This window comes from Osmia bicornis, chromosome 1 (assembly GCF_907164935.1).
Source record: "Osmia bicornis bicornis chromosome 1, iOsmBic2.1, whole genome shotgun sequence".
NCBI lineage: Eukaryota > Metazoa > Arthropoda > Insecta > Hymenoptera > Megachilidae > Osmia > Osmia bicornis.
Window position 1 is genome coordinate 843,729 of NC_060216.1, and position 26,787 is coordinate 870,515.

A 26,787-nucleotide genomic window follows, 5' to 3' on the forward strand; every position below is an offset into this window, starting at 1 on the left:
CGAGCGTACGATTTCCCCTACGCGTCTCAAGGAGTGGTTCGCGTTCGCTGCGCGTTCGCGAAGGCAGAAGGAACGGTGAAGTCAGTAACGAGACGTAGTTTTGCGGTGTAAAAAAGAAAATATCGATTTATTCAGAAAGATGGTGATTGAAGTATGGCAAAATAGCCGATCACAGAATGGTAGTAGCACCGCAAATATTATAGCAGTTTACGCGTTCAACAATCAACGGAACGCAATTCTCATCTAATAGATGTTCAATAGACGCGCAGATTATGTAAATATAATATACAACGAACTTGACTAGATTGATCGTCAATAAGCACGCAGATCGGATTCACACGAATCGAAAGTGTAATAAAAAAAAATGGTAACGCAAAAGAAAAGATTTCAACCAGTCGAGCGACTTTAACGCGACCCAAAAACTCAGTCTTCTTTTAATACGGAAAAATGACTGGTTGAATTACGCACTTAAATCTCACAGAATGATTATCATAGAATATAAAGTAATATAAGGAAATATAACGTAAAGAAAAATCTCAACCAGTCGAGCGACTTTAACGCGACTCAAAAAACTCAGTCTTCATTTATACGGAAAAATGACTGGTTGAATAACGCATTTTAAGAAATATGAGAAAATATATGAAAAGAATAACGCAAAGTATCTGAACGCAAAATCGTGACCCAGCTCGGAATGCGAAAAGTAATATATACACAACGGTTACAAAATTTCGTTGGTCGTCTACGATTCAAACGTCTTTCGCCAAGGACGAGTTATTGTTCGCTCGATTTGTTTCGGAAACATACACCGAAATCACGACGCACAAAGGTGGCGTGATCGTGGAGCGCGTAGGCAAGAGAGGAACGTTTGAATTTATTAACCGTGCAGCGAAATATTAACTTTTACGCGTCTCTTAAATCGCAGAATGGCGAGCCAGTGGATCCGAGGATACTTCCGGTTCAGCGAGGTTTTTACCTGCGAACCTCTGATCGACAGGGGCACTAACTTCACGATTTCAGTCACAATCAAAGAATGAGAAGGTCGCGCACTAAGTCCCGACCCTCGACTCCTTTGCAGATTGAAATACGTGTATTTAATAGAATCCGATAACCGTGGATTTGCCAGAATCCGTCAACGTTCTTCCTGGAGTACGCTTCGTACTCCAGGAAGAAATTAAGACTGCCAAGAGCGAGATCACGGCCCTCCAAATTGCAATGTAAAATTGCCAGAGCACAAGCAAAACGAGGATGACTCGACTAGGTTTCCCTAGGAGTCAACGTCGTCTCGGATATGCCTGTGTAGGGCGATCTTTCGAGGGTGCTGAGTCCCAAGATAGAAGGCCACTACTTAATGAAAGGGAGGTGTCCAAGCTCGGGCTCTAGTCACGACTTGCTGGATCGCAATCTTTAGACGGTTGTCTCTTGGAAGAGAGCCGTAGGTGAAAGCGTCCGTTCTGCTTGTCGTTTGGGACCAGAGTGTCGATCGACGGATCGACACTGAGCTCCTTCGATCCGGCGTTCGAAGGAGGGGATCCGCGCACGCGCTCCACTTAGAAAAATAAGTAGGGATAGCACATACCATCGCTATAGTTCCGATCTCCCAAGAAAAATCTATACTACTTGTTTTATACTATGTAACTGTACGAATGTACGGTTACAAACTGTTCTGCTCGTTTGAGACAAATTCAAGATTTGTAAACAATACAAGCGCTATAAAAAAGATACAAGTGAATAGTGAAATAGAAACTCTGTTTCAAATTATTTTTTTTATAAATTATTACTTGGTAAAACTATTTATTTGAAAGTAGAAGAAAACACTGTGAATTGTAACTTAAATTCTATACTAAGGAAATTAGAATAGGAAGTTAAAGTTTAAGGGATTCATCTACGTTTATTAAACTATTTTTTTGAAATATGCTAGTATTACATTGTATTTAAAGTCTGTAACGTGCAAGCAAACTTATCTAATTTAATACTGCTCTTGCTTGAATAATTTCTCCACTGTATCTATTTAATACTTCTACTCCATAATATCTCTGTTGCAATTTCCCCTCCGTGTCTGATCAAACACTGAAAATGAAGAAGAAGAAATCATATTATTATATATTGCTACATTATACTCAACAACATTAATTTGGAATAAAAAATGTATTGAAGAAAATAAGGTTTAACATATCTTCACTTTAAACTTACTTCCAGATATATCATGCAAGTAAGTAATTGCATCTGTTTGCACAGTACGTTTTTGTTATTTGTCCTAGTATTTCATTCCACGCTGGAAAATATCTTTAATGTATCTATTCAACTTTTGCAGTTCATAATTTTTTGGTTGTAATTTCCTCATCAATGTTTGAATAAATGCTGAAAATAAAGAAACATAAATCATATTACAATATATTGATACATTGTATTCAAAATCATTAATTTGAAATAAAGAATGTATTGAAGAAAATATGGTTTAATATTTCTTTTACCTCAAACACATTTCCAGATATATCCTGTGAGAAAGTAATTGCATCTGTTTTCGGAGTCCGTTTCTGTTATTAATCCAAGTATTTCATTAGACAAGGTTTAATTTGTTTAATGGATCAAATCAAATTCTCTACTCCAAAATGCACATAGGTACTGTGCATGCAGATCAATGTGCATTTAATAACAATATCATTGTTACTATATGTGCATTAGATATGTAACATATATTTAATAACAATGTCATTATTACCATTACTGCGTTAGATAAGTAATATACATTAAATCACAATATCATTCTTAGTATATCTACATTAGATATAATGTAATATACTGATTCGTTACTACAGATCAGTGTACATTTAATAACAATATCATTATTACTATATCTACATTAGATATAATGTGATATACTGATACCTTCCTACAGATCAGTGTACAATTAGTAACAATATCATTATTACTATACCTTCATCAGATATAATGGAATATCTTGATGCCTTCCTACAGATCAATGTACATTCAATAACAATTTAATTATTACTATAACTGCCTTAGATATGTAATACACGTTTAATAACAATATCATTATTCCTATATCCACATTAGATATAATGCAATATCTTGATACCTTCCTCCAGATCAATGTACATTTAATAACAATATTATTATTACTATATCTGCGTTAGATATGTAATATACATTTAATAACAATATCATTATTACCATATCTGCATTAGCTATGTAACATACATTTAATAACAATATCATTATTACTATATCCACATTAGATATAATGTAATATACTGATACCTTCCTACAGATATATGTACATTTAGTAATAATATCATTATTACTATATCTGCATTAGATATGTAATATACATTCAATAACAATATCATTATTACTATATCTACATTAGAAATAATGTAATATTCTGATTCCTTCATACAGATGAATGTACATTTAATAACAATATCATTATTACTATATCTGCATTAGATATGTTATATACATTTAATATCAATATCATTATTACTATATCTACGTTAGAAATTATGTAATATACTGATTGCTTCATACAGGTAGACCAACCGAGCTGGAAGAACACCATGGAGTACACCCTGGCGGACGGATCCACAGTCCACCTGTACACCGGCGTCAGGCGACACCGGTTCAAAAAGATGGACGGAGATAGACCATCAACACAGACCACCGGGGAAATGTAATACGGTGTGTCTATACGGAGGTAATTATCCTGGTTACCAGCATCTACGTATTTTGCGCGACCAGCCGAATACGCCTGGTCTCCCCGGAGGAGGAGGGGGGTGCGACGACAGCCGCGGATCGGCGTCGCGCATCGAGGGCCCCACCACGGCGGCCCCCCACTCCCGTGCGATTCGACTATAAGTAGGACCGATCGATGCGATGATCGATGAGTTGCCTCGGGGCTTCGGCCCCGAGGGGACTTCCTAGGAGGTCCGGACAGGAGCACCAGAGCTCTCGACGCCATGGGTTTCCGGGCGAAGACATCGTTGGCCAACGGGCCGTAGCATTGCACTACGCTACGACCTGGCAGCTCCCATAGGTCCAGCGGCCGTATGCGCCTAGCCTCGTCAGTCCCGTGGTTGACCCGGAGTGACCAAGCTAGTGCGCATTCATAATCTCTGCTGGTGCTTCCGCGGGGATTCCGAACGCTAGTCTACACGGCACCGTATTCTGCCTTTGGCAGCCGATTCCGTCCAGCTTCGCGGCGCTTCCCAGGCTGGCCAGGATTGGTCGTCGTCTCGTTCGCTGCTCGGTTCTACCTCGGCGTACGAGAAGACGAGCCACGTGAGGCAAACGGGCAACAACTCCACCGCAGCGCGATTAAATAAAATACCGTCGACCCAATCGGGTCTTTCCTTTTTCCCGACTTTCTCGGCACTCGATTGTGCCTCGGCGCTTTCGCTAGAATTGTTCGCGTTCGCGCTCCGCTTGCGCCCGCGCTCCGCGTACACCAGCGTGCGTCCGTTTAGCTTGTAAGAGCGTTAGGCTTAAGTTCCGCGTAAGTTTCTGTGACGGACCGGGTTCCGACCGTAGCACGTAAGATCTGTACATTAGTCTTAAGGAAAGCGGCTCCACTTGTCTAACCACCAACCACTATTCTGATCATAGTACCCGAGGCCGGAGAATACCGCCCGACCAACCCGGCGAGGATAGCCGCCGAGATGTATACGTAGTCGCCAGTAGAAGCTTTTGAATAAACATATATTTTTCTAACATATCACCGCCTCATTATTTACCGACCTGTCCCCATGCGAACCCTGGCACGGGGAAACCGACCGCGGTGCGCAACGCCGTGCGCACCGAACCGACCGACCCCGTTACAGTACATTGATCTGTACGAAGGAATCACTATATTACATTATTTCTAATGTAGATTTAGTAACAATGATATTGTTATACAATGTATATTACATATCTAATGCAGATATAGTAATAATGATATTGTTGTTAAATGTATATTACATCTGTAACGCAGATACAGTAATCATGATATACTTATTAAATGTTCTTTGATTAGTAGGAAGGTATCAAGATATTACATTACGTCTAATGTAGATATAGTAATAATGACGTTGTTATTTAATGTATATTACATATCTAATGCAGATATAGTAATAATGATATTGTTATTAAATGTACATCGATCTGTACGAAGGAATCAGTATATTACATTATTTCTTGTTCAGATATGGTAATAATGATATTGTTATTAATTGTATATTACATATCTAACACAGATATAGTAACAATGATATTGTTATAAAATGTACATTGATCTGTATGAAGGGATCAGTATATTACATTATATCTAATGTAGATATATTAATAATGATATTGTTATTAAATGTATATTACATATCTAATGCTGATGTAGTAATTTTTTTTTTTATTTTTTTTTTAAGAGGTGGAAATGCATTACGCAGACCCGCGCAGCATGTTGCGGAGGTACTGTGGGACTCTCCCTCCAGCAATTATGCCGAAGGGCCTACCCACTAAAACCACCTCTGACCGCACATATGAGCTTAGACCGGAATCCGCTCATCGCATTACTTCGGTCTGGACCCGTGGCGTGCTGGCCTGCGCAGACAGCAGGCCTCCTCTATTCTACAGGACCTGGACGGGGGTCCTGTAGACACCCATCGAACCTCTTCGCCACCAGGACAGAGGTCGCGAACGCCGCGACCGCGTCCCACAGTTCTACGCTCCGCAGCATCACTCCCACGATGTTTTCTGGGGTGATGTCGTGGTCAGCTGCGTTGGCCACTGCGGAGCGTTCCTCGCTAAAGCAAGCACAAACGAAGAACGTGTGGAACGCGTCGTCTCGCCCGGCGTCGCAGTAGTAGCACGTCGGGGACCTGACTTTGACCATCCGGTACAGGTAGTTCCGGAAGTAGCCGTGCCCGGACAGGAGCTGGCTGAGCTAGAAGTCTACGTCGCCGTGAGCGCGCTCCTGCCAGGGCCTCAGGTCCCCGATCAGCCGGGCTGCCCACCGGCCTGTGCCGCCCGCGGTCCAGCGGCGCTGCCACTCCGAGAAAGTTTCAGCACGCGCTATCCCCGCGGCCTCTGTCCTGTCCATCTCCGAGCTCAGCTCGAAGATCCTCCTCCTCTCCTTGGCGAGAAGATCGATGGGTAGGATCCCAGCGATCGCGAGCACTGCAAGTGCGGATACTGCACGATAACAGCTAGCTACTCGCAGCGCTCCGCGCCGCTGGACGGAGGCCATGCCTGCCCTGTATTTCTTAATGTCCAAGGCCCCGGCCCATATCTCAGCTCTGTACAGGAGCATGGACTGGACGGTGGACATCAAGAGCCTACGTTTCCCAGGCCTCGGCCCGCCGATGTTGGCCATCAGCCTGCTCAGCTCTGCCGATTTTGCCGTCGCCCTGTCGGAGATTGCGCGTATGTGGTCCCAGTAGGTGAGCTTGTTATCAAGCATCACCCCCAGGTACCGTGCGCTTCTACGTGTCTGGACAGTCTCATCACCCACCATCATAGGCACGACGGTGGGTATACGCCTCCTCGTAAGCATGACGATCTCGGTTTTCGGGATCGCCACCTGGAGGCCGTGGCTGTCCATCCAGTCTCCGACCCGCCGCATCACCTGGTTCAGCTTGAGCTGCGCCAGCTCGATGCTACGGGCGGTGATGACGACGGCGATGTCGTCCGCGTACGCGACAAGGTACACGTCATCGGGCATTTCGATGCTGAGTAGGCTGTCGTACAAGACGTTCCAGAGGTCGGGTCCCAGATCGGACCCCTGCGCTGCCCCGGCTGAGACTGCGCGACTTCTGGAATCCTCTTGCGTCTCGTACGTAAGCCAGCGATCACGGAGGTAATCGCTGACCGTGGCCAACAGATAGCTGGGGACTCGAAAACACTCGAGCGCCCGCAGCATATCTATCCACCTCGCCGAGTTGAACGCGTTGCGAACGTCCAGCGTGACGAGGAGGACCAGCGGGCGGGCCCGGTGGCACCCATTGTCCGCACGTCCGACAGCTTCAACTACATCGGAGATGGCACTGAGGGTGGAGTGCCCTCTCCTGAAGCCGTGCTGTCGGTCCGACAAGTCACCGGCGGCTTGTACTGCCTGAAGCAGGCGAGCCTTCAGCATCTTCTCCATCACCTTACCGGCTGTGTTTAGCATACACAGCGGTCGGTAAGATGACGGAGAGTCCGGGGGACCCTTCCCCTTGCTGATAAGTACAAGCCGCGCAACCTTCCAAGGCGACGGGAAGACGCTTGCAGGAGGTCTGGGTAAAGACGCGCCACCATCTTCAGCACCTCCGCTGGAATATCGTCCGGGCCCGGGGCTTTCCCGGGCTTCAAGGAACCCACTGTTGACAGCAGCTCCTCCCGAGTGAAGGTGGGGACGGCCTCTCCGTCACCAAGCTCCGGATAAAAATCCCTTGCTGGGTGGTTAGGAAACAGTCCGTCTACCACACGCTCGGTGGTAGCTGCGTCCATCGTGCTCTGTGCGGCAGGCGACCGGATCTTGCAGGTGACAAGTTTATAAGTTTGTCCCCAAGGGTCGCGGTTCACCTCGTCGCACAGCTCTCGCCAGCAGCAGCCTTTACTATCCTTGATAGCCAGGTTGAGCGTCTTCTTCGCCGCCTTGTACTCGGCTGACCTGTCGGAGGCCTCCGTTCTACCGCGAGCTCGTTGCGAGTCTCCGTAGCCTCAGACACTCCCGTCTGAGGCTGGCGATCTGGTCCGTCCACCAGTATGCCTGGGCTCGGCCTTTCCACGGCTTTTTCCGCGGGATCGAGGCGTCGCAAGCCCGAGTGATGAGCCGCATGGTGTCGCTGACCAGGGCCTCAGCGAAGCTCCTATCGGGGCGAACGCCGGGGGCGGATGATATGCCCCCGAGGCCGCGACTCAAACACTCAGCGAACTTTTCCTCGTCCAGCTTGGCCGTGTTCCAGCCAAGTGGGCGCTGAGGATTGCGGTGCTGTGCCGCCCTACCGGACGATATCTGGAAGGTGATGTACTGATGAACACTACCAGTGAAATCTTCCATCACCCTCCAGCCCACGGCTCGGCGACCCAGACACTCCGAAACCAGAGTAACGTCTGGAATGGAATCGCCGAAGCCGGGTCGTCGGTAGGTCGGTGTAGTGCCGGTGTTGAGCACTATCAACCCCAGCCTGGATGCCATCTCCATAACCAGTTTGCCCCTGGTGTTGGGAGCTGGCATCCCCCACTCTAGAGCCCTGGCGTTGAAATCGCCTGCCACAACGAGCCCGCCGTTCATGTCGCGGAGCGCGTCTTCCAGGTCGTCGAGCTTTTCCCAGAACACGCAAGTGCTATCGTTGGGGGAGAGATAGACACTCACGTATGTAACGTCCCGGGATTTGGCCCAGACGAACCCACGACCCGCTCCGCGACACACTACTGGAACCTTCTGGAGGTCCCTCACCCAGAGCGCGGCGACGCCCAGGTCGTCAACGTACCACGACGAGCAGTCCGGGTTCCGGTACTGCTCGCTGATTACTACAACATCAGCGCCCATTTCAAGGGACAGCTGTGTGAGCAAATTATCGGCGACCTGGCTGCGGTTCAGATTGCACTGAATCACCGTCGCCATTGCGTCCTGCGCTTCTGGGCACTAAGGACGTCTCGGAAGGCCTTACAGACCCCAGACCCTGGTGCGTGATCGAGCTGCTGCACGCCCAGCTCGGCGCAGAGCATGCAGCGGGGAGGGGAGGTGCAGTCGTTGGACTTGTGATTGTCTTTACCGCACCTCCAGCAGGCCTTGCTTCGGTCTGGGCCCTTGCAGTCCCGCTTCGTGTGCCCATAGGCTAAGCACCTGAAGCACTTCGGGACTTCGGCCCAGCGCCTGACTCGGCAGTTTATCCAGCCGATCTTGATGCGATTTCTCGCGATCAGCTGGATGGAAGCCGCCTCCTCGGCATCCACCACTGCCTTGCGCTGCTCACTGCTGTTTGGTGCGAGCATGGTGACCTTCAGCTCCCCCCTTAGCTGGTCACCCAGAGCTCGCACCACAGCAACGCGCACCTCCTCGCCGGTCGTGCAGCAGTCGAGATCACATATCTCGACGCGCATGCGCAGCACCAGGGTCCTGACCTCCGCGGCATCTCCCATGGCGGCTTTGATGGCGTCCTGGAGGGCGCGCTCCAGCAGGACACCGCCACCCTGAGTCTTCCGGATTTGACGGAACTCCGTTTCCGTCTCCTGCGGACGCACCTGTCGCCGGATTGTGCCCAAGACGTCCGCGTAGGACTTCCCGGCTGCCGGCTGCACGACGACGGCGCTGCGTTTCGACCTGCGCCGCCGTTTTCTCTTCCTCCGCTGCTTGCCCTTGGCAGGCGTCGGCGGAGGTGCCACGGACTTAGCCGCGCCCGCTTTCGACTTACCCGGCGTCGTTCCGGGTTTTTTGGGGGCGGCTTCATCCGTCGTCGCCGTGGAGGCAACCTTAGGTGGTCTGGGGGAAACCTTTTGGGGTTCCCTTTGAGGGTTCCGCATTGTCGGTCCCTTTCCCCCTTTTCCGATTTCTTTTGCCAGCCACAGTGGCCCACGACTCGATCGCGGGAGCTGGCCTTTCCTCGCGCTTATCCTCCTCCTCCTCGGGGGAGGATGGCACAAGGCGTCGGGGCCTCTTGCGTGTGCTGGCAGGCACCTCTACTCCTGCTGTTGACGCACGGAGAACCTGCGTCAGGATGGCATGGCTAGCCCGCATGACCTGGCGAAGAGCGTCGACGCACTCTGCCAAATGTTCCATCCCGTTCTTGATGGGCATCGCCACGTTCCTCTGTTTCTCCGTGCTCTTTCGCATGCTGGAAATTACCTCCAGCATACGCCCGAGGTGATCCTCCCCGTTCTTGTGGGCCTCCTCTGCCTGTCGAACCAGGGCCGGCCTGTGCAGAGGTGTGACAGCGGAACTGCCACACCCCTCTTCACGCGTAGCCAAAGACGATGTGGGGGCCACATGGTCAACCCCCACAGCGCTGCAGTCGTCGGATGACGACGTCCCGGGGCCTGCTTGCGCACACCTGTCGGACGCCGGCACTGGGGTTTCGAGCCCCTCTGCGGTAAGCATATTGTCCTTCTTTAACCCTTCCATGTTCGGTTTTGATTCGGGGTTTCCTCCCCTAGTGTTTGGTCCGCGGGAGCTATTTTATTTCACTCCTACCCTCCACGCACTCCGAAGAGTACGTGGCGAGCGTTCCCCTATCCGCCACCCGGGGACGCGCCACATCGGGGAATCACCTCCCCGCCTTATCTGGTCGCCCAGAACAGGTTCGTGGCTGATGTAGTAATAATGATATTGTTACTAAATGCACATTTATCTGTAGGAAGGTATCAAGATATTACATTACATCTAATGTAGATATAGTAATAATGTTATCGTTATTTAATGTATATTACAAATCTAATGCAGATATAGTAATAATGATATTGTTACTAAATGTACATTGATCTGTAGGAAGGTATGAATATATTAAATTATATCTAATGCAAATATACTAATAATGATATTGTTATTAAATGTATATTACATATCTAATGTAGATATAGTAATAATGATACTGTTATTATATGCACATTGATCTGTGGGAAGGGATTAGTATATTACATTATATCCAATGTAGATATAGGATCAACGATGTTGTTATAAAGTGTACATTGATCTGTGAGATCGGATCAGTATATTACATTATATCTAATGTAGGTGTAGTAATAATGTTATTGTCATTAAATCTATATTACATATCTAATGTAGATATAGTAATAAGGATACTGTTATTATATGTACATTGATCTGTGGGAAGGGATTAGTATATTACATTATATCCAATGTAGATATAGTACAAACGATGTTGTTATTAAATGTGCATTGATCTGTGCCAAGGGATCAGGATATTACATTATATCTAATGTAGATATAGTAATAATGATATTGTTGCTAAATGTATTTTTTAATGGGACCAATCGGGGGACATACTTTAGAAGATGCAAAAGGTTTCGTCTCGGCGTAATCGGTGAACAAAGCCAGAAAAAAAAAAAATACTGGTGGAATTGAGTATCCTCCTCCTTTTCGAAGTCGGATAAAAATAGTTTTCATATATCGATAACACAGTCTATTAAATAAGTCGATAAGCGTATGGTCGGTAAGTCAGCCGATAAAATAGATTATCGATAAATTATCGACAAGCGACCACGTGTGCCAGCGCAACCCCGATGATCTCGCGGTGGGGTGAAGTCCTAGAGTAGGGAGGCCGCGTAGATTAAGGAGTAGGGGTACTCGGCCGTCACGTGATGGGGAATTCCAGAAATCTGAAGGAATCCTATATTGAAAAAAAATAATTTTTAACAAAAAAAAAATCCGAGTTCGAAATGCACTAAAAAGTATAAAATAATTTCTATTTCATTTATATCTGTATTCCACAGCTAATAATACAATCTACTTACTCGTTAAATAGGATACTAAATATATTTCAACCTTTTCGGAGGCGGCGCAAAATGAAACATAATTTTTTCTTTGAAAAATAATAGGAATTTCATTATATCGTGTATCGTTACCATATCATCATCGCTTATCAATTATCGTAAGTAATATATTTCTGTCCACCATTTATATGAACGCAAATTAAGAAGCAAGCTGTAGAGGGAAATCTCACACGTTATTAAAAATATCCCTAGACCTGCGCAAGTTAAGTATGGTGTCTCGTGAAATGCAGTATACAGTATGCGTCATAGTGTCCTTTCGTCTAGTGAAAAAGCACTTACTCTGAAGTCCAAGTTTAACCATAGCAAATAAATATTCTAAAGCTTCTATCACATGATTATGTTAATTATTTTAACGCTTTTATTAAATAATTGGATTTATGATATTTGCTGCAGTTAAACTTGGATTCCAAAGTCAGTGATTTTTCACTAGACGAAAGGACACTATGACGCATACTGTACATGTACATCAGAAGTGCTACCAGCTTCTGATACAATCGCTACAATTACAAATGTTTTATGCCGTATCTATAATGTTTCGAATATGTTTTCTTACGACTTTTTAATTACCAAGTTTGCCATACCGCAATCAAATCGTTATTGGCAGGATCGTATAGTCAGGTACATTTAATTTTGCGCCGCCTCCGAAAAGGTTGAAATATATTTAGTATCCTATTTAACGAGTAAGTAGATTATATTATTAGCTGTGGAATACAGATATAAATGAAATAGAAATTATTTTATACTTTTTAGTGCATTTCGAAGTCGGATTTTTTTTTGTTAAAAATTATTTTATTTCACACTTTTTAGTGGAACGAGCAGTATTTGCAGGATACCGTAAGGATGTTTTGTATTTTTATTGGATACCTAATAACTGTTAACCAAAAAAAATATATTGATCAAATTTAGATAGTTAAGTATAAATGGAAGAAAACAAGATGAATAACATTGATTTCTAATTGTATTTAGTATTTTTCATTTAAAAAATACATAATATTTATTGGGACCGCCCCTCCTGCCGCCGCCCCTGCCGCCGCCTCTGCCGCCGCCCCTCCCGCCGCCCCTCCCGTCACGCAGCCATTCGCCGGGGTAGCGGCACCGCGTTCCGGCCGCAGTACCTCTTTCTGTAAAGTAAAATACGACATATTAACATAACTCATTCATTTGAGAATTAATTTCTTTTATTACTTACGACGCAAATGAAAATTATATGTTAGATAATAAAATCTGTGATACATGCTGCGCTTAGGTTTATTATCCCCTTGCGGCTGTTGTTGCGGCTGATGGTGTTGCGGCTGCGGCTGCGGTTGTTGTTGCGGCCGCGGCTGCTGTTGCTGCTGCGGCTGCTGTTGCTGCTGCTGCTGCTGGTGCAGGATGAATTGCTGGTGCAGCGACGCCTGCTGCTCCTACACCAGCTGCAGCTGCTGCTGAAGCTGCACCAGTGCATTTGTCAGCGCTTCCTCTGAAAGAATAATAAAAGAAAAGAAGAAATATATGTGTTAGATGCATATTTTTAAATCATGCAGTATATTCGCTTATCTTCCATTAAAGTTGGACTTATACTTACGATCAGTAGAGGTTGATTCTATTTTCTGTGAAAAAAAAGCTTAATTAATAAAATAAAATAAAAAATAATCCGCATTTGTGGATAAAAATTTGAAAAGCAATCACCCCTATTTGTTTTTATTTTATTATTATTTTGAAACTCAGTATTCTTACGTATTTTATACGCTGATTATGAATATCATCATTATGTTTCGTCTTGGTCTAATTTATTTATTATTTTGTTGAACCGATCCGATTGAAAAAGAAGGATAAACTAGCCCGCGGGACTGGGAATAGTTCGATGAAAGATTTTTCTGAACAATGAATGTTTCGATGACGACTTTACTCAGATCGAATTATGAAAAACAGTCCGGCGGGACGCGGGACGGATCGCGTAAGGACAAGGACGTCGAACTGTGTTGACGAGCTGTTAACGGTTACATAGAAGCTTTGAATACACGATATTCAACAAACATACTGTAATTTGGCTACTAAATGATTTTCATAGTAAAATAAAAATTATAATTTTTTACGTTTATCGCAATGAATACAACTGCTTCTCACAAACGGAAGCAGCACTGCCGCAAAATAGCAAATCCTAATATCAGGAAGTAAATGAATAAACGGATCTACGGTTAATTTCTTCACACGTCGCTCCCACAAGAATTTACAAATAATAATATCGTTTGATAAAGTATTTGTTATTATTGCGCCAAAGCGCTGCCGGCCGCCTTACAATAGCCAAATAGTCGGCAATTTTTATTCACTATGATATTCCTAATCAGCGTATAGAAAACACGCAAGAATACTGTTTTAATAAAAAAAAAAAAAGAAAATCGGGGACAAGTGATTTTCAGAATTACACCCAACCAAACCACCAACCAATGAGGACTAAATTAATATATTTTTTAAAAATATAAATTATTGGTACTTGTAATTTATTTGGTACTGTTACGTCTGGAAAATTTTACAAATTTGTCCGCCTCACGTTTCCTTATCAAGCCTTCGGGTTATAGGAGTCTCCTCATGTAAGGGACGTGGGGAGGGCGAATTACTACTTCATCTTTTTCAATTTCCTCCTCAACTCTGTGTTTTCTCATCAAGCCTTCGGGTTATAAGAGACTTCTTCATGTGGGAAAAGCACAGGGAAGAGTTTGAGTTTATAATTATTCTATTTTGTCTTTTCTATCCTTTATTCTCCTTACATTTCTTAATTCTTTTCTTCAGTTATTACCCCTCCTTGAAACTATCGTCGTGCTCAACTGCGTAGTAACAGATTTCGAACTACACAAAAACTCGGGTTCGACAGAGGAGAGGTATCATAAACAGCGTTCGCTGCGCAGTTAGCCAGTGCTTCGCATTATAGGGGTCTCCTCAGGTTAACTGCGCAAAAGCGTAAAGATCAATTTATCTTTTGGATTTCAACCGATACTCTCTTCTTTTCCACGCGTGGGCGCCAGTCGGTCCCTAATCCGATCGTATGCATGAATTGTATGCTGGAATGGAAACGCGAAATGAACTAGCAATCCGGATGTTTGTTTGAAGGAAAAAGCGAGGAATGAGAACCCTCGCAAGTAAGCGTTAGCAAGCTTTCGAAGACTGTTTAGGGGCGAAGGGTCGAACGGGGCAATAAAAGTCTTTGTATCGAATTCCGAGAATTTGCCTGAAACCAAGACCCAACGGTAATTTTCAAATAGTAAGAACGTTCTAGAACTAACTACACTGCTAATGTAATGGCGAATATCCGATTTAATAATCAAAGAATATGCTAAATAGTCGAGAATTTCATTCAAACACCGAATGTTTTACAACATGCGTGCCAGCGAAATTCGCGTTGCGATTTATGAACAAATAATTACGGATAACGATAATCTATTACGCCGATTGCTAGTCAAAATCGTATGATTGCCGATCGATCAATTATTAATACATAATAGTATGATTGATATAACTTTATTCATTATTATTCGCCTTATTGTTGAATGGTTCCGATTTAAACATTAGTTCGGATTTGAATAATAGCTGATGTTTGTTTATACCTGATATCGAAACTATAAGCGAGAAATGGAATATTCCAGCAAAATCTACGGCGTAGAAACACCGAAAAGCCGTTAGACAGAGATGGAACACCAGGAGAGAGAGAAAGAACATAGTCCAGAGGAATTTAGCTAGCACGCGTCTTCGACCAATAGCGACGCACGCGACGCTGTCGTCACGCGCTATGATTTGTTGGAATGTCCCCACGCAGGACATCATCCTCGCGACGGGCCCTTCCGGCCAGGATCGCGATCGATTCTGACCACTCTTCGTCGATCAATCGAGTAAGTCGTGACGGGAGCCCGTGCGTTTAGAGATAGAGTTGTATTAGTACTTCGCGTAATTTAGCTGCGCGGCAAGACCTATGAATTAGGCAGAGTGTCGCGAGGGTTAAATTCGGAATACTTTGCAAAGACTCAGTGACGCGCACGTTAATTTTTCATACTCTTAAAATACTATCTTTTCTCTTTCGTTTTTATTCCGTTTGATCGCGCATTTCTCGTATTAAATTCACTCGCGTTTATAATTATTTCGTTTCTAAAAATCGTAATCGTCTGTGATCGTCTCATTTAGATTTTTCTTTTCTTTGACGCAATAAGGGCAATCGGGCGCGCGACGAGTGTTAGTGCAACAGCTTCCTCATCTCTCTCTTGGTGTTCCAGATTCAACAGCGATCATTCAACGAACCATAGCGATTTATTATCGTACATCTTATACTACATTTTCACGGTAAGCCTGTCAATTACTAATTCGTCGAGCACGGCATTATCATTGATTTTCAACAAGGCAAAACGGGCGATCTATTAAGCCTTCGGGTTATGAGAGTCTCTCCATTCTAGATCGTCTCGATTTTTACGTTCAGGTACCGTTTATAAATAATACGTTATTCTAAATTCCGAATTCTGATTTATCGCGACTTTGCGTGTGTGACGATTGTTCGACTACGATATTTTATCAGGGGCGACCTGTAAAGCCCTTTCGGGGGTTGTGAGAGTCTCTCCATTCAGGTCGTTACCTCGCGGCCAAACCCCGCTAATTTTCGTAACATATTACAAAGCCGAGCAAGTCGTCTTACACTTAAATTTCAACAATCCGTTTAAAATTATGTTCAACGTCCAACTGTAAATCAAAGGAAAAATATCCGCTCTGATCGATTCACATTTTATAAAATAGCTTAAGCATCTTTACCCTTGTCAATCAGTATTGTTTCAATTGAATTCAAGTAATAGCAATAATCAGTATTACCAGAAAAACAGCAGTATTAGATTCAATAGTCATTTTCAGCTTTGTATCAGTTTCAATAGTTTGAATTATATTATTTTCTTGCACACTAAACAGTATTAACATTTCTTTCATTCCTGATATCATTTTACGCTTCAAATCCACGCACGCCAACACAACGTTTCAAGGAGGGACCCGTACGGAACCCAGAACACTGACGAACCCAACGGAAATAAATTCTATCTAAATTTCCGTCTTTTAATTTGTTCTGATCGTAGAGGACGTTAACGCGTCATACGCGGTCAGAGCTGCTGGCAGCGAGACCTTTCTCATCGCACCAAAAAGTTAACAATCGATCTTTCCAACTTTCGTTATTTTCTATATTTTTTTTTTTTTATCTTTTACGTTGCGCGCTCGCCTTGCGTCGCGCAACGTAACAGTACTTACTGATATTCACTTTCTCGCGTTTAGATTTATACTGAACAAATATCTGTGACTTCTAAATGAAGACAGTAACAGAAGTGGTGGGGCACATTCCAGGATCGCACATATTTGCGTCGTATGGATTCACGAATACCGTGTAGTTCTTACATTGTTTGAAATTTGTCGACTGCCCTGAACGTAAATAAATAATAAATAAGGACAGCGAGTGAAAAGAGGACAAAGCGAAAACAATCCAGTTTTTATCTGCAAAACAGTATTAATGCAACGATGAAACGTGTTTATTTCTAATTTTTTCGCTATGAAACTTTTATCCACAAATTTGTGATATTTTTCTAATTAAAACAAGACCAAACACGATGTAAATCGAACAAGTTTTGTTATTATAATCAATTTAAATTGATCCAGTCAACCATTAATAACCAATTAAAGTAAAATTAAACCGATCTATGTCGTGTTTTTTGATTCAATTTAATCCGAAGAACCTCAACAATCCAACGATACTATCTTTTCCAAGATAAAACGAAAAATAGTCCAAATGTAATATTCTGTGCTGAATGTTGGTTTGTTTTACTCGCGGCATCCCTTAGTAATACATCCATCTCGAATTTTCGCGTAATACGTATTCTTTTTCCGCGTTTACGGATTCGAAGCTCCGCTGAGCTCGGGAAAATTAGTATGTAATACGGGAATTTCACACAATGTTATTAGCCGGCTCAGGGGAAAGGAGGGATCCTTCGCACACCCCGCCGATTTTGGCACGCACAAACCGTGTGAGCCAAGGCGGGGCACGACCAATCAGACGCACACTCTTTCCCTCGAACAAGTTACGGACAACGAGCAGCAATCAGTTAGAATTGCGACGCTGTCATGAAATCGATTTTATCACACATTCCGTTGAAGATAGCGATAGGTATATTATAAAATATGTTATCATAATTCTAACTTTTTTTTTGAATTTAATTTAATATAAATAAGGAAAAGGGTTCAATTCTGCTTTAAGCGAATCATTGTTTGCGAAAACAAACAGAACAATTCTCCTTTGAGTAAATCTAAAGAAACGGACAATTTCTGCTGTGAGCGAATCATTGTTTCTGAAAATATAAACAAAGATAAAAAGGGTTCAATTCTGCTTTAAGCGAATGCAAAGGAACTGGCCAATTCCGCCTGGAGCGAATTATTGTTTGTGAAAACAAACGGGCCAATTCCGCTCTCAGCGGCTAATTAATAAAATAAAATAAAAAAGTTTTAACATATATAATTATGGGTAGACGTACAAAAGGTGCATCCCGTATAAGAAAGAATCGTGCGAATGAATCGGACGATGTGAAACAATTACGCCTTTCTAAAGAACGTGAAAGAAACACAGAGGCACGGCGTGAGGAACCTATTGACGATCGCCGTTCGAGATTGTCTGCAAAGCGAAAATATGCTAGTTCGAAAGAATCGCGCGAAACGATTGACGAAAGAAAACGTCGGCTAAGCAGAATTTCTAATCGTTTAAAGAACGAATCTACCGAGAAACGATCACGTCGTACCGAATTAATCCGCAGGCGTTTAGCGAACGAATCTGCGGAGGAAAGGTCACCTCGTATCGAATTAATCCGCAGACGTTTAGCGAACGAATCTGCGGAGGAAAGGTCACGCCGTTTCCGATTAATCCGCAAGCGTTTAGCGAACGAATCCGCGGCGGAAATGTCACGCCGTTTGGCATTAATGCGCAGGCGTTTTGCGAACGAATCTGCCGCGGAACGATCACGCCGTTTCCGATTAATCCGCAGGCATTTAGCGAACGAATCTGCCGCGGAACGGTCACGTCGTATCAAATTAATCCGCAGACGTTTAGCGAACGAATCTGCGGAGGAAAGGTCACGCCGTTTCCGATTAATCCGCAAGCGTTTAGCGAACGAATCCGCGGCGAAAAGTTCACGCCGTTTGGCATTAATGCGCAGACGTTTAGCGAACGAATCTGCCGCGAAACGATCATGTCGTTTGGCATTAATGCGCAGACGTTTAGCGAACGAATCCGCCGCGGGACGGTCACGTCGTCTGGCAATAATGCGCAGGCGTTTTGCGAACGAATCTGCCGCGGAACGATCACGCCGTTTCCGATTAATCCGCAGGCATTTAGCGAACGAATCTGCCGCGGAACGGTCACGTCGTATCAAATTAATCCGCAGGCGTTTAGCGAACGAATCTGCGCAGAAAAGGTCTCGTCGTTCGAAATAATCCGCAGGCGTGTAGCGACCGAATCTGCGGAGGAAAGGTCACACCGTTTCCGATTAATCCGCAAGCGTTTAGCGACCGAATCTGCTGAGGAACGTTCGCAACGTTTAATGGTTGTGAGAAATCATATGCGGAAAGTACTACTGAGTGAACGTATCGAATCAAGGAATACGCGTTTGAGAAATATGCGTGGACTAGCTAAAATACGGAGAAAAGAACTTCTCCTTCAGGAAGACTACTTTAAATCGGCTATTAATATTTTTGCTAATATACCGTGTGCAGTGTGTTACAAGACTTTATATCCGCAGCAACGTTACGCTTTACACATGCAGCCTTTGTCTAGTCTAATTCCTGCAAATCTATTAGAATCGGAGAAGGTAACAACATGTTCTCGTTGCCTAAATCATCTTAAAAAACACAAAGTTCCATCACAGGCATTCTGGAATAAAATGGAACTCATGCCTGTACCTCTGGAGATAACCGATTTATCGGAAATCGAAAAACAAATCTTGTGCAGAATAGTACCGTTTCTTAAAATCATGAAAATCCGGAATCGCTTCAGTCAGTATTGGTGCAAAGGTCAGGTAGTCCTATTTGCCCGCGATGTGTTCGCAGAAGCCGAGCAACTTCCACTTAGATTAAACGAAACCGGTATAACGATTGTAGTGGAAAGCCTCGAAAATTTGGAGCGGCAAAGACAATTTCAAATAGACGTTGGCAAACTTCGTGTAGCTTTACAATGGCTATTACAAAATAATGCTTTATACAAAGATGTGTGACCATGTTTTTCTAATATTACCAATAACATTTTGGAAATAGCTGAAGTCGTTGAACAGCCTTGTATTCCAAGAAACGAAATGGAAGTTGCAGAAAGAAATATTGAATCAAACAGTAGATTTGTGAATGTTGGACACAATGTAGCTATTTTAAGAGGCTCTTGCCATCAAACTAGCGATCGCTTCAGTATTGAATCTCGCGGTAAGCAATGTACTGGCATAGCTGCAGTTGCATGTGTTGCGTTTCATTTGCTCGACCCTAGTACGTGGTGTACTAGTGATGTCGATTATGTACTTTTAGTAGGAGATAAATATTACCGTGATTGCATTGAAGCGCGAAGTAATCCTGACCCCAGAGAAGTCAATGTCGACTATTTAGCCGTTACCGAATTATTGCCACACATATCATTTAATAACAACAGAGTAAATATTAACATTGGGTATGAAATGGCTGTAAATGGTCATATTGATGTTGATAACGGTGATGAAGGATTTCCAAATTTAAAAAATGGTTTGATTAGGTTTTTTCAACAGTATATGTACGGAATTCTTACTGCAAATTATACATCAATAGCCGTATCATGCAACAACCAGTCGGAGACCACCTATACTAAACGCGTATACTCAGCGTAGCAAACCTATACTATTGGTTGTTTGATTCCCATGCACGAGGTCCAAAAGGATATAAAGCACCATTACGGGGCGCCTCATGCTGTATGAAATTTACTACTATTGATGCTTTACAGGCCACCTTACGTCGTAATTTGTATGCGAAAGATGGCAACAGCAATGTATTAAATATCTACTCATTAACACCTATAACAATTGTATCTGGAAGAAATAGATCTCCACTGGTAGAAAGAATGCTACATCTGTCACTTGGGACACCTCGAACAGAATCCGGCGAAACACGAATTATATTCGAAACAAGCATGTTACGTTCGGTTGACGAAGGTGTTCCCAACATCGATAGTGTCGTCTCAGTCAGTAATACTAACAATAACGCAGACAATGACCGGATAGAACTGGCGAATATACATAGAAAAACAGAGCCTCCTTTGAACCTAGAAAGGGAGAGAAGGATGGAAGAACTGTGTTGGTTCTTAATGTTTCCGGGTGGAAAAAATGTATTTGGAGAGCATAGAGACATCTCAATAACACCACTGGATTACTTCCAAACTCGTATTCTGAGCAATGACAAACGATTCCAGCGAACAGATTGTTTATTCTTCGCATTATCTGTTGTTGAATACTACCGCGCAAAAGCTAGCATTTCAGTATCATGTAAAATGCGCCAAGGAGAACATATTCTATTTGACTCTTATAAGAGGATCGGCACCATACTGGAAACGCTGCTGTTCGGAATTAATTGCCATGGTCCGAAGTCTTGGACCCCCCACATGGTTTGCTACGTTCTCTTGCAATGCTCTGAACTGGCCAGATATGTTGAAAGCATTACTACTAGCCGATGGTCGCCCCATTACCGAATTCGAAAACCTAACTTTTGGAGATCGACTAAAGTTGGTTCAGAGATACCCTGTAGTTATTGCAAGACAATTTACGTTACGTGTAAACGCGTTAATGCAATATTTGAGAAACTCAGATTGCCTAGGTGGCGTTGTTATCGATTTTTGGCATAGAATAGAATTTCAGAACAGGGGAAGTCCACATTTGCACATGCTTCTTTGGTGTGCAAACGTACCTGATTTCCTTACCAACGAGGGTCGCAACGTTATTGAGAAAGTTGTATCTTGTTCATTGGAAGCAGAAAATCAAGATATGAGGGACATAGTTCAAAAAGTCCAAATTCATAAACATTCTGCTACATGTTACAAAGATCGTAATAATCGTTGTTGTCGTTTTGGATTCCCCAGACCGATAAGTGAAAGAACGATGTGCTTAGGTCCAGATGACACACTTGCGAACAATGGACGTTTCTGCGTACTTAAGAGAACAAGAAACGAAATCATGGTGAACAATTACAACCCAACTCTTTTAAAGCTTTGGGAAGCAAACATGGATATTCAACCATGCGGAAATGTTACAGCTGTCGCATATTATATTGCTAAATACGCAAGTAAATGCGAGCCGCAGGACACAGGAAATATTATTAAAGAAGCCATTTTACGCGCGAATCGCCGGATCGGCACCGTCCGCGATGAACTATTTTTAGTATCTATGGCAATTCTATCTCAACGTATGGTTTGTGCGACAGAATGTGCATATCGGTTATGCCATCTGCCCCTTAAAATGAGCTCGAGAAAAGCTGTATTTATAAACAGCTGTCGGCCTGAACAGAGATACAGAATTCTCCGATTCGAAGAAAATGAAACATCATTTTTCAATAACATATTCGATCGTTACGTAAAGAGACCAGACAATCTAGAGGATTTAGGCTTAGCTGAATTTGCTGTCCGATATGAAACAGTTTCAAGTGGAATGTGGACAGAAGAGGATGGAGACGCAGAACTTAGAAATGACGATGAAGAAATATCGAGGTCGAGGTTTATAAAATTAAAGGACAATACCCGTATGCGAATAAGAAAAAAACCAGCTGTACTTCGCCACCGATATTATACCGTAAAAAGTGATAGGGAAGGATATTTCTATCACTTAATAGTGTGTCACATTCCATTTCGTGATGAAAGTACACTTATGTCCGAAAACGAATCCTCGGAACAAAGTTTTCTTCGACGGCAACGTGAGTTGAAACCTATGTTGGGTAACGCAACCGTCGAACAATTTACTCACGCAGAGCAAATTATTGAAGCGGCGCTCGCCCAGGCTGTTGCTTTGAATGTTGTACACGAAGAAGAAACTAATAATGAACATTTAGGAGAACCAGTCAGAATTCATGCTGACGAAACAGTATATTATGATCAAGGTGATTTATATGAAGATCAACAGCAAGAAGAAATACGTGCAATGCCCGAAGACGTATTCCTTAATAGCATTCGAAGTCTGAATATTCAACAGAAAGACTTATTGAAATCAGTTTCCGCAGTAATTGAGGAAGATATTAAACAAAATTATGATGATGAAAATACCGAACAAATGTTGCTTTTTATTACCGGAGGAGCTGGTAGCGGTAAGTCGTTTATTTTAAAATTACTTGTTGAACATGTTAAACGCTGCTATAATCCTACAATCGATACGATGATAAAACCATCTTTCATTGAAGTAGCTTCTTTGACTGGCGTCGCCGCCCGTCAAATATTCGGAAAAACTTTGCATTCCTTGTTCTCGTTACCTATTGAAAAAGGTACTGCAATGACCTATCGACGACTGACAGGACAAAGGCTCGAACAGGAGAGACGAAAGTGGCGTCATACAAAGTGGTTGATTATCGACGAGATATGTGTGTCCTATGAGAATTTGCGAATAATTCATTTAAGATTGCAAGAATTCAAAACAAATGATAAACTATTTGGTGGCGTAAATGTACTTCTCTTTGGCGATATCATGCAGTTGCCACCAGTAAAAGGACACTGGTGTTTTGTACAGCCACATTGGTGTACTGCAGAAATTAATTTATGGCACCAATGTTCATTCTGCGAACTCACCATTAATATGCGACAAAGAAATGACGTTGAGTTTATCGATTTATTGAATAATCTTCGGTTTGGTGAAGTGACAACTTCTCAACTGGAAATACTATGCGAACGAAGAAGAATTCCCCTAACCGGAGAGTTCGAGGATGGTGCAGCAGTAAGAATATTCCCAACGATAAAATTAGTGGATGAATATAATTCAAAAATGACTGATGAATTAGCAAAATCACATCGAATGTACATCATTGATTCAATAGACGAGTCCCGTGAGGCAGCTACATATGGAAAAAGGCCGCCAGCAAATGTCATACCTGTAAATGTAAATAATTGTGGCGGACTATTACATACAATAACGTTAACTGAAGGATCACGAATCATGTTGCGACGAAATATATCAATTTCTGATGGTTTGATAAACGGTGCAATGGGAATAGTAAAGAAATTTACATGGCCGGCACTTCGAAGAGATCAACTAGACCAGGGAGAGTTGCCAGACTCAGTACTTATAAAATTTGACGACGAGTCGATTGGAAATAGATTCAAAGATACCGACGGTTACATTCCAATATCTCCAGTTGTAGCAACGTTTCAAGCGACGAAAGTTTATGGAGACGTCGACCGCAGAATGGTACCACTTATTCTACGTTGGGCAGTAACGGTGCACAAATTACAAGGGACTACATTAAACAAAGCTGTAATTGATCTTGGCAAAAAGAATTTTGCAAAAGGCCAAATTTACGTTGCACTTAGTCGTGTTAAAAGTTTAGCTGGTCTAGTTTTATCTGATTTAGCACCAAACAAAGTCCTTGTTAAACCTCATGACGAGATAGCACTCGCAGAAATGCAAAGATTGCGACAGTTACTTTTGCAAAGAAACAGTCCAAATCGGCTGCCAGCTTCCGATACGTGAAGAAGGAAGCCAAGCCTTTTTATTATTATTTTTTATATTTATTAGCAACCAATTGGTAAAGAAACTGACGAAGTTTACTTGCAGGGACAACTTTGAAAAATCGCGAGCGGTATATTCCTTGGAGGGTAACCCTAAAGAATAGGCTTTTTACTATAATAACAATAGTTATTAACAATAAGAAGTTACATAGATTTTGGGAAATGGAATCATCGTGGAATGATCTACGAAATATGAAAACTTTCATCGCAATCGGTGCATTCCTTGAACCAGAACGTATTTTGCAATAATGAAAACCGTTCGAAATAAAAAAATGCGAAATGTTTTTATAACGGGACCAATCGGGAGACATACTCTACCAGAAGCAAAAAGGTTTTGTTCCGATTGGTCCATCCGTCTCGGAGTAATCAGCAAACATACATTTAGGAAAAAAAGTCGTTAGGAATAAAAAAATGCAAAATATTTTTTTACGGGACCAATGGGGAGTTGTACTGTACAAGATGCAAAAAGTTTCATTCCGATTGGTCCATCCGTCTCAGAATAATCGGTGAACATACACCACACGTACATCAAATAGTTCGTTTTTTTTGCAATATAAACCGTTCGGAATAAAAAAATGCGAAATGTTTTTATAACGGGACCAATCGGAAGACATATCCTACAAGACGCCAAAGATTTCATCCCGATTGGTCCATTCATCTCGGAGTAATCGGTGAACAAAGCCAGGAAAAAAAAAATAATAATAATAAAAAACAAAAAAAAATATACTGTAACCGTGCTCTTGCTTCGAGAGCACGAATTTGTTGGATAGAGACGGGGAAAGAGATAAGAGAGATACACTCAGATATTAAGAGAGGAAAAACTTAACAATTGCATTTATTTCTCTTTTATATCGGATACCTCGGTACATCTCAAGGACGCGCAGCGTCCCTCTCCCGGAACTATTACCGTTAGTTATAATGAAAATATGTATTAGCGGGTTTAACGGCTCGATCGTCCTCAACTTCTGAGACGAAGGTTAAACGTGGCTCGAACGCGTGTTATCATACCGCTTTCTCACACTCACACACACGCAACTTGTCTCACGCGTAGACGCAGCGTAACACCTGCTGTCGAGCTCTCTTTTCTATTTAAATGATTAATTGAACCGGGGCACCGACTCCTCCACACGTCGCATGGCTCGCGTTCTCAGGGTCTCCTCTCTCGCGAATTCCTCAGAGTTCGGTTGATTAGAGACACTGATAAAGGTTGCTCATGGGCGCGGAAGTAATCTCGAAAGCGAGATCAGAGCACGATACTCGTAGCTGCTGATTCGCTTGCGGTGAGTGCGTGAATCTTAGTAATTCTGCGGTCGCTGGAGATACGTGTGTTCGCATTGGAGTCTCGACGACAAGTGCTCGTTCCGCCGATCGGCAGGCACCTCGCTCAGTGCTCTAGGCAGCGAAGGGGATCCTGCGCGTGCGCTCTCACCTTTTGGAGCGGTGGAAGGGCGGCGCCTTAGGCCCCTACATTATGTGCCGATTGATGGGACATTGATCGGTTACAATACTGATCGAATTGAGTATCCTCCTCCGTTTCGAAGTCGGATAAAAAGCGCCAAGTCAGCAGAATCTGACTATAAGTAGAGGCGTTTCACACGATATCAGCGCAGATCTTCTCTGACCACGGTCAGGAGCAGGCAACACTCTGGAAGTAGAGGAAAGCTTGCGCTGAATTGCTTAGGCAACCATAGAGCGCGAGTAATAGCTTTATCCTTCTCTTCCGGTGGTGACGTTCGAGACTTCAGATCTGTGGACATCCTACTCACGGTACGCAACGTGTTAATCAGGTGTTTTCTACTACGCCATACCCAAGTATAAAGAGCTAGCGAGGGGCGGAGCTCCTTGAAACGGCCTGTACTTAACACAGCTCTGGCTAACCCAGAAACCGATTGCGACCCGTAGGAAAAGTCCGCTCGTGTCTGAGGGTACTGTACAAGCCACTGGAAAATAGTTTCCAGTACTTAGAGTAATTGGCAAATTGTACAGACTGTTGACTGTGATCGAAGATTAAGCCGCGTTAGCGTTAGCGTTATTATTATCAATTATTATTAATTACTAATTACTAATTTCTAATTTGATATATACTTATTACTAATCATATATTTTTCACTGTATTTCCAATCTAGGGCGAATTTATTATAATTTCTTATTGTATTCCATATTCTAGCCGCACCTATTGTTAATTCAACGATATTATTTTATATTCAGAGCTATCATATTCAATTAATATTCACTTACCTTCTTGAATAAACTACTATTAATTCTGGCACATTAATGTTTGGATTTTAATCCTCAACCGCACACCACACGAACCTATAATCCCTGTTTCATTCATACGAGTCGCCTTCTAAGGGAACCGCTCTCCCTACACGTCGGTGCAGTGACGTACCTATCGTTGGGTCGTTACACAACGGTCAATGTGTTCATACCATTCATGAGTTTTCACCGCGCGTGCCACCAGGGTATAAAATTTCGGAAAGTCCTACGAACGTCATTTATCTTCCAGTTATTGTGAGAGCCATTGATCACCTTAGTATACGCATTACCGATCAAAACGATAA

At 43.0% G+C, this 26,787-nt stretch overlaps 1 protein-coding gene across 1 annotated transcript; it reads right to left on the reverse strand.

Moving 5' to 3' along the window:
* Positions 1-7,660: 7,660 nt before the first annotated feature.
* LOC123988176 lies at positions 7,661-8,524 on the reverse strand. Its single transcript, XM_046287268.1, has one exon. It carries the CDS (start codon positions 8,522-8,524, stop codon positions 7,661-7,663), a length of 864 nt encoding a protein of 287 aa, XP_046143224.1.
* Positions 8,525-26,787: the final 18,263 nt, after the last annotated feature.